This window comes from Pteropus medius, unplaced genomic scaffold (genome assembly GCF_902729225.1).
Source record: "Pteropus medius unplaced genomic scaffold, Ma_sr-lr_union100, whole genome shotgun sequence".
Taxonomy (NCBI): domain Eukaryota; kingdom Metazoa; phylum Chordata; class Mammalia; order Chiroptera; family Pteropodidae; genus Pteropus; species Pteropus medius.
In genome coordinates this window covers 21,708,968-21,730,673 of record NW_024350319.1, presented here as the reverse complement: position 1 = coordinate 21,730,673, position 21,706 = coordinate 21,708,968, and the positions used below count along the sequence as shown (strand labels likewise).

Here is a 21,706-nt window from a genome sequence, read left to right as displayed (position 1 = left end):
TTTTTCTCTCTCCCATGACAAAGTGCCTTTGATAAAAAGTAATAGTGAACTGTAAGTGGGAGGAAAGAAGAGTGCAAATATAAAGTATAATTATACTTTACAGAAGTCAATGGGATTAGTTTTAACATCATGAATATATTTTAATTTTATCCACATCTCATGTAGTAATATTTACTCTAAAAGGGTGATAGAAGGATAAGGCTGAGAATGAAAGGGGCTCTCAGTTGAGTCACAGATTCCCTGGGCTGGGAGCCGGGGGGAGCGGTGGGGAGTGGGCAGAAATATGAAAAGCCAAAGGGGACTTTCTGAGAAAAGAGGAAATAAGAAATAAAATATGGGGGCAGGAGACAGAAGTCTTAGAAGCCGATGACCAGAGAATAAGGAGATTCAGCAAGTGAATATACAGAATGTGCAAATGCAGAATGGAAAGGATCAGTGACATCTTATGAGGGCCTCTGGCAAAAGTTAGAATTATGAGAAAACAAGATTTGAAAGGCAAAAACCAAGGAAGTACTACTAGCTGACTTGGTGTCTACAGTGACTGAGGATTTTTTAAAAAGCCAAAAGGGCCCTAACTGGAAAGGATTTTGATTGTCCAGAGATCAAAAGGACCAAGGACTAGGAGAAAGATGGGTAGATCTAGCTGTAGGTGTTAGGGAGTAATGAAAGGATTCAAGGTGAATGACAAAAGGAAATACAGTGTTTACTGCTACAAACTAAAGACTGATAGCACGATGTGAAGCATGTAATACATCTAAGATGTAAGCAGTCTGTTTCTTGAATTAAGTTACTATTTTTATGGGTCGCTGACCCTTAAGAGGTTCGTACTATATTCAAAGTGAGAAAAGTCAAATAGCGCATAAAAGGACTAGCAAAGTTTTCGGTATTTTGTGTCACATGGGTATCTCTATTAAAATCAAACACTAGAGGTTTATTTTTTTTATGGAAAAATCATATGAAATTTTATGTAGACTTTATTATTTCATTTCCACAATTTTTTGTTCCTTGCTATATACATTTTGGAGAAGATGTGGCAAGTCTGATACAAAAAAAAGTAGGACCTAGAATGTGTCATCCGTAAGCAGCTGCTCATTAAGATAATACTTCCAGTTACTGGCTTAGAAAGCAAGATTCTGAGATTACTGCTGGGCCTGGGCTTCTGACTTGTCAACCAAAAAAGTTACTTCCTCTTTAGCATAATGAATTGCAGAAGTACAGTTAAACAGTTATCTATGAGGGTTTATTAGCAGGCATAGGATATGGTGGGTGAGCAGAGATACTGATTTTTTTTTTTTGCCAGTGACCAAAATATTTACAAATTTCATAAAATGGAATGAACTTTCTAAAATATTAGTAAGATCTGTTTCACAAATAACCAATTCGACTGGAACATTGAATAGTAGAAATAATAAAAGATTTGTTCTTATGGTTGATAAAAAATTTATATCAAGGCATTCAAGTAAAGTTATTTTCTGTGTTCTGATTTAATGAATCATGTGAGTTGTATCTGGTTGGGTGACATGAATGCTGGCTCACTGAAGCCTACTCTAATGCTTACCAGCACAGCCTTCCTTGGGACAGTAAAGCCAGAATAACATGTCAAACTAAAGTAATATCAAAGCAAGAGAAAGCAAGGCTGGAGATGCTATCAGGTTGGCTCATAGCACTTCTTGACCTGTGAGTGTCCAGTACGTTTTTCAATGTCCTATGGGCTTCAATGACCTAACAAGCACCAAGTAGCAACAATAATGCAGTAATGAATGGTTTTCAAAAGAAGACTTTTGCAATTCAAGCTGAAAAACACTACACTTACTAGATGTTGTTTTAACCCTAGTGAAAGACATCTTTAGAAACCACTAGTGATTTCTTAAAAGGTGAACATGTATTAAATGTTTTATATATGCTTGTGTAGTAATCATCTACTTCAGTTCCTTTAAATCTGCTTGATTTTTAAAGATATACATTAATTTGGAAGATAAAACTTTTCTGATGCTATTAATGATAAAATGTTAAAGAAAACTGAAATAGCACTAGATATGTTGGTAAAAACACAGATTTAAAATAATGAGGCCCATTTGATGTTAATAAAATTCACTATTAAAAGTGAAATTAAAGAACTATTCTGTTGATATTCCACACAGGGATGTTATTCTTTCAAAAAAAAAAAAAAAAAAAGTACTTTTTGTGAAGGAAAAGGCCCTAAGAAGAAAAGATAGTAAAAAAATATAAAGAGAACGATTACAGCTTATCAAAAGATAGCATATCACTTTATATGAAAAGGTTATTTTATCATACAGGAAAGGAAAATAAGGCACAAAAACTAAGTACAACATATTCCAAGGATATTTACAAAATCAATGAACAACTCTGTTTTTCTCTAATCAGAAGTCTTCACATTTAGTTCTTAGAGTTAAAATCTGAAAGAGTACTTACAATGACAGCAACACCACAGCAATTAAGGTCCATTCTGCAGGTTTGTGTATAATATTTCTATTTGTTAATCTGAAAGACAGTAAGATAAAATTTACCAAAGGTTGTTACATTTAAATATATAAACCTTCTATTTTTAGAAAAATCAGATTTATGCCATCATGTACCAAAGAGCACTATTTTTTCTTCTTGCTATATTTGACAGGAAAGAGTCAACAGCATAATAATGTGCCTTGATATTTATTATCTGATAATGACCATCTCAAAAGTAAGTGCTCCAGCCCCGCTTTATATACTCCATAATACTGTTAGAAGAAATGGAAATATAGGAACAGTATGGGAAATTAAATTGCATGGTTTATTAAAATATGCACAGGTACACACCTTACTGTAACCATATGTTCTGTTTTCCGTAATGAAACATTTTATTAAAACTTAACAAGGTAAACAATTTCTGATTAAAATTTTAATTTATCTTTTGCACCTTTCTGTCTTGTGCTAGGATGGCAGCAGGCAATGAAGGATGTCATAATAAATAATTAACAGAAATGAGAGTTTACTTAGTAAGTTTTAAGACTTTATCAAGAAAACTTAAGTTTTAAAAAATCAGTAGTAAATTCTACCACTTAGCAGTTGATGACAACAAAATACATTGCAATTGCCTTAGTTTCTCAGAAGGCATTTAGAAAGATCGCTCTAAATAAAAAACAGTATCAATCAATAGAAAAAACAAGCCAATAATATCTGATAAAAGGCTGTTATCCAAAATTATAAAGGACTCTTAAAATTTAACAACAGGAAAACAAAGAGGCCAATGAAAAAATGGGCCAAACACCTTACTAGACACTTCACCAAAGATAAACAAATGGCAAATAAACATAATAAAAGATGCTCCATATCATATGCCATCAGGGAAATGCAATTTAAAACAACGCGATACCACTATACACCTATTAGAATGGCCCACATCCTGAACATCGACGAAACCAAATGCTGACAAGGATGTGGAGCAAGAAGAACTTCCACTCACTGCTGGTGGGAATGCAAAATGGTCTAGTCACTTTGGAAGAGTTTGGCAGTGCCTCACAAAACTAAACATTCCTACCATAGGATCCAGCAATCATGCTCCTTGGTATTTAACCAAAGGAGTAAGAAACATGTCCACACAAAAGTTTACAGAGGCTCTATTCATTATTGCCAAAACTTGGAAGCAACTAATGTCCTTCAGTAGGTGAATGGATAAACAGTGGCATATCTAGACAATGGACTTTATGACAATAGACTATTACGCAGCAGTAAAAAGAAATGAGCTATCAAACCACAAAAAGACATGGAGATACTTTATATGCATATTACTAAAGTGAAACAAGCCCGCCTGAAAAGACTATATATTATATGATTCTAACTATACAACATTCTTGAAAAGGTAATAGTTTGAAGATCGTAAGATCAGTGGTTGCCAGGGGTGTGGGACAAGGGCAAGGTGGAGTGGGGCAGATGAATAGGTGGAGCACAGAGAATTTTTAGGGCAGTGAAAATGCTCTATGATACTATAATGATCGATACATGTCATTATACATTTGTCCAAACTCATGACTATACGACTCCAAGAGTGAACTCTAATGTAAACTATGAACTCTGGATGATAATGATGTTGTCAATATAGGTTCATCGATTATAGCAAATGTATGACTTTGGTGGTGAATGCTGATAACAAGGAAGGCTATGTATGTGTGGGGGTAGGGGACATATGGGAAATCTCTGTACCTTCATAGCAATTTTGCTATGAACCTAAAACTGCTCTAAAAAAATAAAGTCTTAAAAAAATCCATCTAATAAATAAATGGACAAAGAAATAAGCAGGCAATTTACAGAGTAGGAAAACTGAATGATCAGTAAACATTTGAAAAGGAGCTCTCAATCTCACTAGCAATCTGGGAAATTAATATAAAAATAATAATTCACTCCATCACATTGGCAAAAATACTAATAATACCAAGCAAGGTTGATGAGGACATGAAAAAATAGTACTTTTAACAACTGTTGATGTGAGCAATCGAACAACAATGTGGCAATACTTAATAAAGCTGAAAATGCATAAAATAGCTCAGCTATTTCACTTCTAGATATAAACCCTAAAGTTCTCCCACTGATGCATAAGGAACAGTATATGAAGATAGTGCAACAGTACTTGTAATAAAAAAATAAGTTGTGGCACTTTTAAAGAATGCTGAATAGCTATCAAAATGAATGAACTAGACTTACATAATATGAATGAAAGACAGCAAGTATGGTATAACATTATTTATATAAATCAAGAACAGACAATAAATATTATTTATGGACACATACATATATAGCAAAAGTGTAAAAACAAAGACTAGAAAGATATACATCAAATTCACAGTATCTGTTACTTCTGAGGAAGGAAGACTGGACTGGGAAAGTGAACAAACAGGACTTTTGCATTGGCTATTCCATCTGCCAGAAACTCTTTCCCCAGATAAGTTTCCTCTGCATTAAGGCCCATCTGGACCACCCTATTAAAAAGTGAAACTCTCTCTCCACCTTCCAGCCCCAAATTTCTGACTTCCTTACCTACCCTCTCTATATTTTTCTTTTTTCCTGTACCATTTATCACTTTCTAACATATAATTATTGTTTAATGTCTGTTTTCCCTGAAGGTAGGAATCTTTGTGCTCTTTACCTATTTATTCTAAGTACCCAGAACAAGTGCCTGTCAGTAGGCGTTCGATTACTTTATTAAACAAATGAATTAACTTAAAAATGTACATCTGAATCAAATACTACAGAATATTAAAATGTATTAATTCTGAGTGAAGAATATGTGTATCTTTGTTAATATGAATTTTTTCCATAGTAAAAATTTTTAAAAGGTCTGGAAGATATAAAAAGTACGATATAGTGGTTAAAAAGTTTGACAGACATGGGTTCAATACACAGATATGTCACTTAGTAGTGTTTTACCTTGGACACATTCAATGGCTGTAGAACTTTTTTTTTAATTTAGTAAAACAGGAACAATAGTACTACCTACCTCATAGGGTTCTTGTGAGGACTCAATGTTTAAAAGACGTCCAAGTTGTCAAATTCAACGGACAGTTCTCAGTCCTCACCTTAATCCATCAGCAATATTTGACACAAGTGATCACTTCATTCTCCTTGGAACACTTTCTTCACCTGGTTTCCACTTGCCTGATTTCCCTCCCTCTCACTGGCACTCCTTCTCAGATCTTTTAATTTTGGATTGTTCCAGGTACTCTGCCCTTTGGTCTCTTATCCCCTCTCTCTATATATGCTCATTCCCTTGGAAATGTCATCCAATCTCATAGCTTTAAATATTAGATAACTATAGGCTAACAATTTTTGAACTTATTTTCTCTAGTCTGGACCTCTTCCTTGAATTCCAGACTTCTATATCTAATGGTCTACTTTACATTTCCACTTGAATGTATAATAGGCATCTCAAAACTTGGTACAGCGAAAACTGAGCATCTTTCCCACACAAACTGCTCCTCCTGCAGATAGACCCATCTCAGTAAATGACTATCCAATCCTTCCAGAATCCAGTGGCTCAGACCAAAAATCTTATGGTTAACCTTGATTCTCTTCATATCCTATGTCCAACCAGTCATCAAACCTTGATGGTTCTACCTTCAAAAGAGAATCTGATTATTTATGACCTCCATTGCTTTCACATCATTTGGTCCACATCATTTCTTGCTTAGATTACTAAAACAGCATCCTAAAAGGTCTTCTTGCCTCTGCCTATTTACTGTAATTCTCAAATCATCACTTAGAGTAATGCTGTTAAAAATGTATGTCAGATCATGTCATTCCTCTGTTCAGAATCTACCACGTGCTCTCCATCTCAGAGTAGAAGTCCAAGAAGAAACATGGCTACAGACCTATATAATCTATACCATGCCCACTCCCTAACCTATACTTTTCTGACTGTATCTCTTTGAACCCTTGCCTCTGCTCATTTCTCCAGCCTCACCAACATCCTTAATGTTCTGTGAACACATCAGGCCTACTCTGACTCCAGAGTCTTTGAACCTGCTGTTCCCTGATATGTTTTCACAGATAGCAAGATAGCTTGCTCCCTTACCAACTTTTAGATCTTTATACACATGGCATCTTCTCAATTAAGTTGTCCCTGACCAGCCTATTTAAAATCACAACTTCCTCCCTCCTCAGTACCATCCCCCTTCCTTCTTATGGGAGTAAAGAAGGAGAGTGACCTGGGAAAGGGCATATCACTACCAATAATAATGTATATATTGTTTTTAAGATTTTACATATCTTCTCCATTAGTATAGTTCCGTAAGAGAAGGAATTTTGTCTGTTTTGTTCACTGCTTTGTTCGTAGCAACTAAAACAGAATCTAGCATATAACCAAAAAAGGTCAAAGAAGGATAAGCAAGAAAAAAATGTATTTATGTAGAATTTCTTAAATGTATTTAAGTAGAATTTCTTTCTCTATTTTATTCAAATCCTCCAAAGTTAACATAAATTTAAGATTTCATGACTTCATTTACTCATTCAGCAAAAATGTATTATGTTCCTGCTCTATCTATATCACTATTTTAGGCACTGGGAAAAACATGACCAGGTCTTTGTTTTCACTTCAAAGTACTTCTAGTGGCAGACCAGCAAAATATTACATGTTCTTATAGTTTTCCTTTTGCTGGGTCAAAATAATTTCAAGCACAGATGCTAAATGAATATATTTACTATTGTCTGAGTGATAATTCAAAAATGAAAACAAATATTTGACAGAAAACATTTCAAAGAGTTTCAAAATATAATTTGAAATTCAATACAGATTAAGAAAAATGCCTTGATTCATCACTGATGAAATTTAAAAAGGACTTTTGTGTCTGTGGCCATGCCATCCTGAACAAGCCCAAATCCTGTCTGATCTCGGAAGCTAAGCAGGGTCGGGCCTGGTTTGTACTTGGATGGGAGACCACCTAGGAAGACCAGGTGCTGTAGGCTAAAAAATAAAAAAATAAGGGATTGTAAGCTGACAAGGTCCTTGCAATCTGTGAGGTCAACCTAGGGTTGCCTCACCTAAAAAAAAAAAAAAAAAAGGAAAGAAAAAAAGGACTTTTGTGTCAAGATATAATTTTCATTCAAACCAGATTTAGAAAAGTATCTTGATTAAACAATGAGGACAGTGAATCATTATCAAGCAACTTCTGATGGAACCACTATGACAGGTAAATCAATGTAACATTCCAGATAAATGACTGTGATGCAATTCAGTGGAAAAGACAGCTCTATTCACTGGGGAAAGATTCTACAAAGAGCTGAAAAAGCTGCTTTATGTTTAAGTTCTAACAGGCTAACAGGCTTTCAACTCTGGCTGCACATAAGAATCACCTGGGGGGCTTTTAAAAAATACTAATGTCTGAGCCCAACCCTAACCAAATGAAACTCAATCTCTAGGGGTGGAGTCAGGCATCTGTAGTTGTTAAAAGCTCCCCAGGTAATTCTGATGCACAACTGGCTTGAGAATCACTGTTCTACAAGTTCCTATTATTGATTATCATTTCAAAGAGAAGGATATGGTTATTTATGTCAACTCTTTTCCACTGCTAGTATTGACTGAAAAGATCTCTCAATACTAGTCAGTCATCACTATGGCATTTTTTCAGACTTCACTTAGAAGCTCTAGCCTACATCACATAGTTACTGAAGTTGTCCTGCCAGAATCTGAAGACCCCCAATGAGTTATCTTACCAGAGGTCATTCTGTACTTTAAGTAACTGACATTTCCCTAAAAAGCAGCAAAGTCAATTTAAGCAATTTTTATTAAAGTTATAGACTTTGACCTGTAGGTAGTAAAGATTTCAAAAATAAATTAACATCATGGTTTTTATAACATCTCCTACACTAAAATAATGCATAACTTTGGGGTTAACCTGGATAATTTTGAAATCCCAGACATATCATTTCTTCTAGGCTTTATTTTAATGTAAATAATGCAGAAACTGGAAAAAATTTACACAACAGGAATGACAGAAAAAGGTGATAAAATAATAGTTTACAAAAGGAAAATGACATCTGAGTCTCCTCATATCTGTAGTCTGTTGGCTACCTCTTAAAGGACTGATAAACACTGTGACTACTGTCTTGGCTAGTACAGGTGTCACAGAGGCTTTGTTTCATAGGTAACAGAACCGTCTTCAGTACAGTTCTTTCTTGGGGCCTAGAGAGGTGATAAATGAAATGACATTTTTTTTTTTACATTTCTGATACTAATGACTACCAAGACAACAAATGGTAGATTTCTATTTTTTGTTTGTTTGTTTTACTAAGGTATAATTGACACATAGTAATTATATATATTTAAAGTGTACAACTTGATATTTTGATATATGTATATATTGTGAAATGATCACTACGGCCAAGCTAATTAACATATCCACCACCTCACCATATAGTTATCATTTTCTTTCTTTTCTTTTTTTTTTTATGGAAAGAACACTTAAGACCTATCCTCTTGACTTAAACTTGGTGGTCTAAACCCAACTACTAGTCGTGTGATTTAAGAGAGATTAATCTCTCATCTCATCCGTAAAATGAGGATAACACTATTTTCTGCATATTAAATAATATATGTAAATTACCAAGTACAACCTGGCACACAGTAATTAATGACCAAACAATAGCAAAAGACCAAAAACAACAGCCTGGATGGTGATTTCCAACCTGAAGTACCTTAATTCCAAGGGTATATGAAAGTAATAATGGGGCAATCTTGCAGCTGTAGCCTAACATCTTTCCAATGGGCTTCTAGTAAGTTCTGAGAGCCTCAGAGTAATTTTTTAAAAAATAGAAGATATGCAATTAGATCCATAGAAAAAGTTCTAGAAAATACAGTCGAAGTAGATTAAATTACTTGTTAATCTATTCTAAATGAGTAGAGCAAAATCTGAAGTACAAAATTCATATCTGTAGTTCAAGAACCAAAGGCTTATTCTAATATCTATTCTGATAAATCTTCAGTGACTTTCTTGTCGGCAAGGAACTATATGGGAAGCTCTTTAAAAATCAGTGAAACAGGGGAGCACCTGGTCTTCATCTTTCCTCAGCTAACTTTTCTGTTAATATGATATTCACGTCCTGAAAAATCCTGAACAAATCCTAAACTTCAGTGCTTCCACACTGTATATATCTATTCAAACTTTTTCATTAATGTAGACAGTTGAAAAGCATCTTTTTTTTTTCTTTTGAATGTATGGTTCTGGGATTAGTGAAAGAGAGAGCATCTAAAAAATCAAGTTCTCTCTCTTCATCACTAATTGAGACGCAGAGAAATTCAACTTTGGTCTTGGTATTTGACACAAAACTCTCTTTTTGGCAAAGCATTTACTCAGTCTTCTAAAAGCATAGGCCAGTCTGATAATCATTTCTGGCATTCTTAAACTTATATGTGATAAATGATCTTGTGATTGCACAGCTTCCATGGTATCTAGTGAATGTAACAATCTCAGTAATTAGTACAATCATGTCATTCAGATTTACTGTTATTACCTGAACATTCACTTTCAAATATAAACATTTAGATGAAATAGTGAAAAATGTCCTTATATGTTTATCAGCCAACAGAAAAATATGCTGCAGTAATTAATGTTTATGAAAACATAATTTTATGTATAAAACAAAGAGTAAAAATTTTCATTATTTAGGAAAAGACTGACAGTTAATACTATTGAATATTAAATAGAATACTTTCTCAAAAATATATCTTAGAAAAACTAGTTTATAAAAATTTAAATAATGTAAGAGAATGATTAGATTTTATCATAATTCGATCTTTACAGAACTGTATTATGTACTAGCATTTATAACATTAAAAAATAACTTTTGAGAACTGTATTTAAATTTTAATTACTTCCATTTAAGTCATAGGTCTTTCAAGAAAAAGTCCTATTGGGGAATTCTTCACATCTTATGATGATGAATTTTAAAAAGTCACTTCAAAATATCAAGAGTTGGAAAAACATCACAATTATGTAAACAACAGATATGCGATAATCCAAATCTCTAATCAAAATAAAAAATGTTAAGTCAAAACTGTTAGAGGAAATTGAGGTACCCCATACATTTTGTTTAGTAAAGCTTCATGACAAAGACTACAAACATGTCTTAAGACAACTCCTATAGTCTTGAGTCTATGAAGGGTAAATATCTAAATGTAAAGTGTTACACGTGATCCTTTCCAGTATCTGAAGATGAAGAATTTTGAGATTTGCTTAAACTATGAATCCTAGTTCCTTCAAGTAAATACCATATTGAAAAAATGTTTTCCTGAACTGCTCTGGCACACGAAAAGGTTAGTGATGTTTAATGTGCTAGTTGAAAGACAATGTCTATTTGGTATTACCGATATACAGTACAGTGACTGCAAGAGAAATCTAACAGCTGACAGTGCCAAGAAATTGTTTCTGTACTATAATTTTAAACGTTTAAAACCTTACTACTACTATTGATAATAATAAACCGTCATGATAATTTTTTGGATGAAATGATTCTTCTATCCTAGTTTATTCTATGTTGGTGCTATCTGGCTTTAGCCAATGACAAATATTAATTTTAGAATTGGTCACTGGCATTTGGCCAAATGTGTATTTGGTACACCTCTATTAATAAGTATTTAGAGGCTCATTCCTATGCTTCTTTGTAGAGAATCTAGCATCCTAGCCTGGCTGAATACTTTTACCTCAACTGCTCCACAATTGGTATTTTCTATTCTTCCTTTCTCTGTACTTATCACTTTAAATCTGTTGCAAACAATTCCATATTAAATTACCCACTGTTCTGTACTGTTCACTGTGATCACCCTACCCTCTCACAGGAGAGTTCTTCCTTAAGGTTGGCCATAATGCTTCTTTTGTATTGCCCACAGTACCTAGCACAGTGCTGGTCATCTGATACATATTTACTAATTCACTAAGATCCAAGATATTGCTTGCTAACTACTTTTGTGTCTCAATATCATTTTCCTTCTTAGTTTTAGGCTGCTCTATAATTTAACTATTCAAAGCTAAATATATCAAGGTTTGAGCAAATAAGGGACTGCATTTAACAAAAAAGTAATGTTTAGTGGAGGAGAAAATACACTGAAAGTCACTCACTTTCTTCATGCCTTAGTTTACCACTGGATTCTACAAGAGAACCACATTAAAGTCAAAATAACTGAGAAGGAAAATCATAATATTTATACCGACCTGAAAGTTCGGATGAGATTTTTAAATTGTGTGTAAACATCTCCTAATGTAACCTGAAGAGGCCCCAAAAGTCCAGGCAATCTGAAAATAAAAAAATTACATTTCTTTTAAAATATAATTTAGTTATGTAGATTTTTTGGGGTCTTACCTACATCTGGATATTCTTTAGGTAATAATGGCACTTGGGTGGAGGCAGTTAAGCTAGGTTATGACTGGTAAGAAATTATAAGGAAATATTTTATAATAATCCCATACTCCACTTTGTAGTCTATACTACAGTGTGAGACACTAAAATATAAAAATGTTATTTGGCTATCTATATTTTTATCTCTAGTTTTTCCTATCTCTTTACTTTCAAATATTAGACCAAATATAAAGAACATAAAGCCAGAGGAACTGCCCCCCAAATGGTCAAATTGGGGAGTGTGGCGTATTTCTCCTTATTAAATCCCTCCTTATTAAATGGTGGGAGTGAAAATTGGTACATTTCTAGAAAGCAAGTTGACGATATATATTGACATTTTAAATATGTATATACTCTTTTGACCCAATAGTTTTACTATGAAAAAATTTATCCTAAACAAATCATCAGATAAATATAAAAAGATGCTTGTTGCAAAAATATTTTCAGTAGTGAAAAAAATGGAAATAAATGTTCATCAATAGAAGATTGGTTAAATAAATTATGATATACCCATATAACACAATAGAGCCTTTAAGATGATAATGTGAATCTATTTCTTTAATGTGGAAAGATATTCATGATAAATGTAAGTGAAAAATGCATATGTAGTATTATCCCATTTTTATAAAAACAAATATTACATAATGCTATTGTACATAATCCATAGGATATACAAATATGTTTCATTTCTTCCAGGTTTATACTATAACAGATAGAACTAAAGAGAATTAATATACATATACCACATATATCACATATGTCAAGGATAAACATCAAAATATGAATTGTAGCTATTGCTGAATTGTAGGGTTACAGGTGATTTTCACTTCTATATACCATTTTGTACTGCCTATATCTTCTGCAATAGCATGTACTGCCTTTCTTTTTTAAAACTTATGAAAGCTTCGAATGTGTTCCAAAATAGAATAGCCACAATAATCCCATATATCTATTCTCAGATTCAACCTCCCAATATTTTCTTACATATGCTTCGTTTCTTTTTTTTGGCAGTAATATTTTAAAGCGAATCCCTGACATTATGTCACTTGACATCTAAATATTTCCTTAAGTATATCTAAATAGAAGAGTATTTTCTAATATAACCACAATAAAATTATCATACCTAACCAATTAACAATTCCTTAATTCATCTCATATTCAGTACTTATTTTGTTTTCTTTGATTATCTAAAAAAGTCCTTTTAAAGTTGGTTTGTTCCAATAAAAAACCAAAAAAAAAAAACTTTTATAAGAAAAAATCTCAACTGCTTTTCTAACCAACCAAAAAACCTCTATGTCACAATTATTTTGTTTTCAGCGTTCTTTTGTGTGTTTCTTTAAGTTATTCCACCTCTTCTCAAATTTAGTTCTTGTGCTAATATTAATTTTTGGTCTTCCTGCAGGGGTCCTTTTGATATCTTCTGTTACAGCCAAAACCCAGAAGGAATAGAATTTCTTCAATGACATGTCTGTGTGGTCTTAAATTGGTTATTTTTATTAGCTAAAATTCTATAAAACTATTTTCAGATAAATCCCTATCTACTGATTACATAGCAGTATAGATAATCCATTCTCACTTTCAAAACCTATGTAACTAAAGGACTGATATCTTCTTGTCCTACAAATATACAGATGGTGACTGTTTTCTAACCTAGTATTTAACAGAAACAAATATACAAGTATGAGGAATGTAAAAAAGGCAAAACTAATAATAGATTTATTATATATGAAAACCCTAACATATAACAGGGGCTCAATAAATATTAATTTAAAGATTTATTATTTGAAATGCAAAACTTAGAGGAGTAAGCTGTTCAAAAATATTATGGCTTCCAAAAATGTTTTTCTAATTTTTGAACTACTACCAAATTAAGGCTTCTCTATATGCACGACACCTTAAACAATGACTGAACACAACTTTCCATGTTTTCTGCTAAAGAAAGAAAATGCAGGTTGATAAGTTCAAGAGAGCACTCACGCTGCTAGAAAAAAAGATTTTTAAGCTCCTTTTGAAAGAGAAAGAAACCAAGATTGAGATTTTTAAATGTCACTTATGACTGGGCTAATTACAAGAATAGTAATTTCCACCACAAGAAGCTTAAAACTAAAGTGCAAAGTTGAGTTGAACAAAAACTCAAGTTGCTGAGTGTGAAATGCTTCTATGACTATGTATGCAGAGTGAGTTAATAGACCGTTAAAACTTTATGAAGTCTTATTCACATGTGAAACTGATGTGACACATTTACCACAAATCAGTATTTAAATAGGTCTACCTTTGGTATTTTTTCCCTGACTTCATTGGATTATTAAGTGGAAGTTAGGTAGCTTGGTTTTCTACCCCCATAATCTCAATCTTCCTCTTTATTTTGTGCCTCCGTGTCTTGACACAAAACTTAATTTTAGTATTCCCTTGGTAGAATATCTTTAAAAATCTAAATTTCTCAGGTGAAGAAATTCATGTAAACTTTTCACATTATTTTTCAAACTGTTCAAAATTCAAGGATAACACCTATAAATTATGAACCCACAAATACCAAGTTAATTTTAAAATATGTAAAAGTAGAATGACAATTACATACTTACATTTTACTCAATTTTTCAAGTACAATGCGTTTCCTAATCTGGTTCTGAGAACTTGAATCTATCAGTGGAAAGGTGGGATCATGCTGAATCACATTTTTAAACAAAGCAAAACAAAATCATGAATTTACATTCTTCCTTTGATAATAATAACATTAAAACACAAAAGTTTATACCTGTGATACGGTAGAATAAAAACTAGTCTTGAGAATGAGAAGATTTAAATTTTAGTATCAATTCAGTCATTAGGCTGATGTTAACTTGCTAGAGTCATTTGTCCTATTTTGTGAATGTTTTCCCATCTGAATAAAACGGATATTAATACCTTATTAAATGAGAAAATATATACAAAAGGACTTTGTTAACTGCTAAATGCCATGTAAATGTAGGAGATTAAAAGATTACAATTAGCAAATACCATAAATATATAATGGAGAATTCCTCTTCTAGAAATGGCAGACAGGATAATTCAAACCCCCCTCCCTCCTGCTGAGAAATGAAAAAGCTGGGAAAAAACCCACATTTGCTTGAAAGCATCAGAGGGCTAACAAAGCAGTAGAGAATTATGGCTTTATATTTTGGAGAAGATAGTTCCAGAGAGGACACTGACTAATTTCGGACGAGGCAATGTAGATACTGAGAATCTGAGTATTGCTTTTCTAATAAATATTAGAGTTTGTGGCATGCCAAAAAGGAAGAGGCACTAGCAACCCTCCCCAAGCTTGAGACCAGGATCACACTTTAGGAGTAAGAAGGATTAGGAAACAGACTAGCCTTTACAGGGAGCGAAGCCCAGCTTCAAATCATCTTAATTTCTGACTGGATTAAAGTGATTCGGGACTGCTACAAATCATTGACCAGAAGCAAACAAAGCCATTTGAAAGGAAGATAAACATCAATCTAGGTCTCAAGTTATCTCTATAATTTTTAATATATAATGTCTGCCACATAATAAAACGATAAGAAAATAATATGATCAAAATCTGCAATGTGAGCCTGTAAAAATCAACCCCTAAGAAATCCAGATAATGAAGCTTTATCAGCTTTATTTAAAATAAATCTGTTGAATATATTCAAAGAAAAATGACAAGATTGAAAATTTCAGCAGAGAATTGGAAACTATATAAAAGAACCAAATGAAAATCCTAAAACTGAAAAATATAACACTTAAAAGAACTCAATGGATAGATATAATACAGTAGAAATAACTGAAGAGAGAATGCTTAGAAAATATCCAAAAATCACAGTCACACCCAACAATATGCCCATACCCTCCGCACAAACAGTACAAAGCACAAAAGAATATGAGACAAGATACAGTGAAAAAGACTAACATAACTGGAGTCCTGGATAGACAGGAAAAGGAGAATGAAACAGAATATCTGTACAGATAATAATTGAGAATATTCCAAAACTGATGAAGGAAGTCACAGATTCATTACAACAGCCAAAAGAACATAGTCACACCTACGCAAAGCATTCTAAAATTGATGGTAATCAAAAAAAAAAAAAGGTCTCAAAAGTGCTAAAGAAAGAACACAATATTTTCAAAACAACAGCAATAAGAAAAACAAATGGAAGACAAAAGACAAAGAAATATTTTCAATGGGCTGAAGAAAATAACTGCTAATCTAGAATTTGATACTCAGGAAAATATTTTTTAAAAGTAAAGTCACATAAAAAATTTTGTGAAATTCATCATCAGTGAAATGGTACTAACAGAAACAAAGGATATTCTTCAGGCCCAAGGTAAATGATCCCAGGAGGAAGAATGGAAAAACAATGAAGGAGTAATTTAATTGGACAAATCCAAATGAATATTGACCATAAATTATCTTCTAAGATTTAAAATGTAGAGAGAACACAAGTACACAACAAGAGCACATAAGAGGGGTATATGGAGTTAAAGTTTCTACGTTTTTATTGTCATGGAAGCAATAAAAGTATTAACTTACATTGGACTTTAATAAAACCAAGATTCAGGTTTTAATCCTTAGGGTAATCACTTAACAATCAGCAAAAGAATGTATTAAAAATAAGCTAAGAGAAGGTAAAAAGTCAATAATGATGTTTAATACAAAGAAAGAGGAACACAAAACAGGCAAAACATGCAATAAGCAATGAGTGAGATGGTAGATTTAAACCCAAATATGTCAATTACGATATTAAATGTAAATGGACTAAATTTTCCACATAAAGGATAAAGATTATCAGCCTAGATTTTTAAAAAAGATAGTCCCTGAAAATACTAAAAGAATGCTAGGGTCAGCAAAGCCAACTCTAAGAAAAAAAAAATCAGTGTAGAGAAAGGTTGCTCCATAATGCTAAAGGTTCAATTTTCTAGGAAGACTTACAATTTTACATTTGTATCCAATAACATGGTCTCAAAATATTAAAAAATCATAAAACTAAAAGGAGAAATAATAAACCCATAATTATGGTGAGAGATTCTGACCTACCTCTTCCACCTAACTGATGGGATGAGCTATCAAACAAAAAATCAATAGTGCTTCTCAAACTTTAATGTGCATACATTTCCCCAAAGAAAAAATGTGAAATCTGATCTATGCTCCTCACCATAAACAAAAATCAATCCCAGATGAACTGCAGATCTAAATGTGAAAGGAAAAACAATGAAGCTTCTAAAAGATTAAACAACCTGGGCTAAGCAAAGATTTCTTAAAGAAGTCACTAAAGGGAACAATTAATAAACTAGACTCAAGATGCCATTAATGAGAATATAAGGGCAAGTCTCAGAGTGAAAGATGGCATTTGCAATACACCTAACTAAAAATGGACTTGAATCCTGATTACATAAAGAAGTCCTACAGATCAATAAGAAAAAAAATACCTAGATATCCCAAGTAGGTAAATTGGAAAAAAGCCTCAAACAGGGACTTCACAAGTGACTATACAAATAGTCAATAAGCAAATAAAGTGTTCATTAATCATCAGAGAAATGTATTATAGCCAAAATAACAATACCACTAGAATGGTGAAAAGTAACAATATCAAGTACTGGTGAGAATGTGGAGTCATGGAAACTCTCATACAGTGGTAGTGGAATATACACTGGCGCAACCAATTTGGAAAACTACTTGGCATTATCTAGTATATTATCTAGTATAGTTGTATACATTACGACCCAGAAATTCCAGTCCTAGATATATACCTAACAGAAATGCGTGCACATTAGAAAAAAAACATATAAAAGTTAACAATAGCATAGTTTATAATAGCCCTAAACTGAAACAGCCTAAATGCTCATTAATATAAATTGTGGTACATTTCTATAATGGAATACAATGCAGCAATAAAAGAATAAACTAAAACTACATGCAACAACATAAATGATTCACGAACATAATGATGCATGAAATTGGACACCGAAGAAAATATATACTGTGTGAATCCATTTACATACAGTTCAAAATTAACAAAACTTACCTATGCCATTATAATTGCCATTCATTTTGGAAAGAGGTAATGACTAGGAGGAGGCATAGTAGGGCTCTGGTTTACTCAAATTTCTTGGCCTAGGTAGTGTTCATTTGTGGTAATTCGGTGAGTTATACACTATTTGCATTACACTTCAATGACAAAGTTTTAAAATGTTATTCAAAGAGGAACAGTCAAATCTCAGGTATTAATTTTTCCTCGTCACAGTTTATAAGTGCAAAAATGATAAATCAAGGTAGGTTTATGCAGCTGACTGACAGATCAATGTTCCTCCAAACAATATAAATACAGTTGAAGTGATTTCAAATATAGTACTGGGCTAGGTAACATTCTGTGGAAATATAAGAAATGTCTAACTTTTTACCATATGTTCACTTTTACCCTTTAAGTCTAAATCTGTTCTTAAATTTAAAGCCACATTTACTCAGGAAATCTTTAGTAACTAAGTTTTGTGGTAAAAACAAGGCTATCGCCTACTCCTCTTCATGCCAAATGACTTCATTTCCCAAACTACACATCAAGCAAAAATGAGAAATAGAGATGCTGAAAAATCTCCCTAAATCTCAGTGGTATACATTCACTCTCTAAATATAAATACTATTTACTGACTACCAATTATATGTCAAGCAATGTGACAAATGCTTTATATACATTATCTTTAAAATTCCTAACAACTGAACAAGGGAAGCTATTTATATTCTAACTTACAGATGAGCAAACAGACTTAAGAAACTACCTTTTCATACAGCTTAGTAAATGGGAGCAGATACTGAAATCTAGATCTAGCTCAACATGCTCTTTCCATTTTCTTCTATGTCCATCATTTCCCAATAAGTCTCCTTTACTGTATTATTTTCATTTGTAATATTTTAAATGGGCATGTTTGCCAAATACAATCCAAATATTTTACCATTCAACTAGTAAGTCCATTCCACTGCATAGAGTCCTACTGGAAATAAAACACAAAGATACACACTCTATGTAGAAATCTGGAAGAATGTAGAAATCTGAAAGAATACATACCAATAAAGAAAAAACAAAGTCTCTTCAGAAGTTCTACATATTATATGAAGGACTAGGTTTAATGAAAACTATGTTCTACAATTTTAGGCTATTTCTACATTAGAGAAAAATGTTGAAAGTTTAATGAAAATTTTCAGGGGCAAACTTCAACTTATTTGTAAAATAGTAATGCCAGTGTTGAAGATGGCATTTTAAACCAAAGGACTGACTAAAGAAGCTTTCTAAAATTTTAACAATTATCTTTTCAGTATTCTTCCTGCTCCAAGATTTGCTATGGTGAGTGTTCCGTATGTTAGCAGCATGGAAAACTTATTCTCATGAAGACATACCTCTTCTGAGTCTTGTGATGTGGTGGTTTCTTCGTTTAAAATGTATCGTCCTCTATAAAACTCCCTGATCCTCAAGTTTAATGTTTCAGTTTCTTTTTTCAAGTTCTCATAACTTGGTAGTGGTTTAATGGCAGTATCAGAGGCCCTAAAAGGCAAAGACTCATCCAAGCTGTCCTGAAATTTCTGCAAGGCAGGGGAATGACTACCTGGGTCAGAGTTTATGTCATCTTCATCAAGTTCTTCTTTAATCAGAGAGGCTGAAGAGGGTTTCAGACACACAGAAGCATAATTCTGGCCATACAAAAACCTCAAAGTTTCTTCTGTTTTCCACTCAATCAAAGTCTCCTTCAGAACTTTAAGTAAGTTTGCCTTTGCAACTTCAGGACACACCTGCACTGAACTAGAAGCTGACCTAGAAACTTGGTTTGATTTGGCAAATTTCCTCTTAAAATGCTCAGCACTTTTCTTACTTATGCCTAATAGAGTTATTTCTGAACTGTATTTATTTTCAGCAATTTCTGAAGCTCTTAATTTTTCTCGTAAAGGACTATTTGAAAAAATCTGAGTATTTAGTTTCTGTAGAGGAAGTTCACAAGCAGCAGCTTTCTTCTGATTATCTAATCTGCAATTGCCTAACTGCTCAGTGACATCTATTACTGTCTGCTGTTTGTCTTCTTGCTTGAAGTTAGCTTTTTGACCAATTTTCTTTTTCATTATGCTTTTTTTGTGCAGCTGTGGCCTTATATCTGTTGCATTTGGTCTGTTTCCTGATAGAATGGAGGAAACAAAGTCTTGCTCATTATCACTGCTACTGTCACTATGAGTGCTAGAAGAACTAGATTCATACTGCTTCTCAAAATCTCCAGGACTGTCAATATCTGATGTTTTAATGGCCTTACTGCATAACTGTACTTCTTCTCCAGAATGGCCACTGTAGAAGGAAAGAAACAAAATGACCATAATGGAAATGCAGATTGTTCCACAGTATTTATACTTTGTATCTTCTGAGAAAGAAATTTTTATTCCCTAGGCAAAACCTTATTTATAGGCTTATATTTATATAAGTTTGCACACACACACTTCAGAAGAAAGTTACAATTCCATCATTTCTCTACACCTTATTTGATATACTGCTCTTCTTTCCTTATCTTTCCCCCAATATTTAAAAAGTATTAAGAGAGTACACTAAAAAGAAAAAAACACACTTGATAATTCCATCCTACTAAATTATTTTGATTTTGGGCTGCTCCATTTCTATAACTGTTTTATCTATCCTTTTTTAAAAAAAGGGTTTTCTTTTGAAAACTTCACTAGCGGTTTTCAATTTAAATAAATAAATATTTCTAATAGGACACACACAAAATAGGAACTCTGTTTAGGCTTTGACAGGTAAGAGATGTCTAAACATTTTCCAATGCTTGTTGATAGTTATACAGAACATTCCATAAAATAAAAACTATAAAAATGGCACAAAAGAAAATAAATTTGAAAAATAAAATTTATCGATGAAAGATATTTCTTTTGAAAATCCAGAGTTACAATATAATGCTAACAATAAAAGATATCAGTTTTCCATTTGACTATAGTTCTTCAATTTTCAGATTAGGTTTTTAAAAGAATTAAGAATTACGAAAAAGTGAAAGCAAAGAGTAGCTTTGTTTATAAGAACTTGAGATAAAGAAGGACACATGAGCAATTACTGTCAAGCAAATGCACGTATAGAACTTTAAAGGGTTTGGATGAGAAGGATTCTGGGTCAAGAAGCACACAGAGGGTGGTGACAGGTTGTATGGGAACTCTTTACTTTTCAAGTAATTTTTCTGTAAACCTAAAACTGCTCCCCCAAAAGGCTATTAAACTTTTAGAAATATTTTTTAAAAATAAAACAAAAAAAAATAATGCAGCAATAAAAAAAAAAGCATGCTGGGGGGCATGTGTAAAAGAAGAAAAAGAGTTGAAAGTGAGGCTGCAGATTAGAACGGAGAAAAGATGACAATGTATATTCAGTATTAGGTATCAGTTTTTAGTTAGAATCTAGCCTTTGTAGTCATGAGACCTGTATCATATGAGTACAATTTCAAAAAAATTAGAACAATTAAACTTTTATGTATTTCATACTTTCTCTTGGAATTTAAAGGTAATTATATTTTTCTATACTACTTTGAAAATTAAATTAGATATATACATCAATAAATAAATATCTCTCACTTGTGCTAAAGTCCATATAGCTAAAGTAGTAACTAATAACCAGGAAAATTTATTCTGGGATATAAAAGGATGTGTTCTGAGAGATGATTATGGTTGGGCAAGCAACAGCATGAGGAGAGTTTAGAAAAAAAATCACAACTTGGAATTTCTATTAATGCTTACATACTCTTTCAAATAATTATATAATTGATATATTGTTTTGAAATCCTATAAAACAAGACTATAAAAACC

General features: G+C 32.7%; 1 protein-coding gene and 1 pseudogene across 2 annotated transcripts in view; one reads left to right on the top strand and one right to left on the bottom strand.

The window, feature by feature from the left end:
* The window catches only part of RPAP2 (RNA polymerase II associated protein 2), a 79,683-nt gene that overhangs the window by 31,400 nt on the left and 26,577 nt on the right, over nucleotides 1-21,706 (bottom strand). For both annotated transcript variants that reach the window (XM_039838831.1, XM_039838832.1), the window contains 4 exons: nucleotides 19,268-20,198; nucleotides 14,460-14,542; nucleotides 11,694-11,774; nucleotides 2,434-2,502 (listed from right to left, as the gene is read on the bottom strand). In XM_039838831.1, the coding sequence (XP_039694765.1) occupies nucleotides 2,434-2,502; nucleotides 11,694-11,774; nucleotides 14,460-14,542; nucleotides 19,268-20,198 (1,164 nt within the window). The remainder of the gene's footprint in view (nucleotides 1-2,433; nucleotides 2,503-11,693; nucleotides 11,775-14,459; nucleotides 14,543-19,267; nucleotides 20,199-21,706) is intronic.
* On the top strand, nucleotides 7,333-7,452 carry LOC120583430 (uncharacterized; annotated as a pseudogene).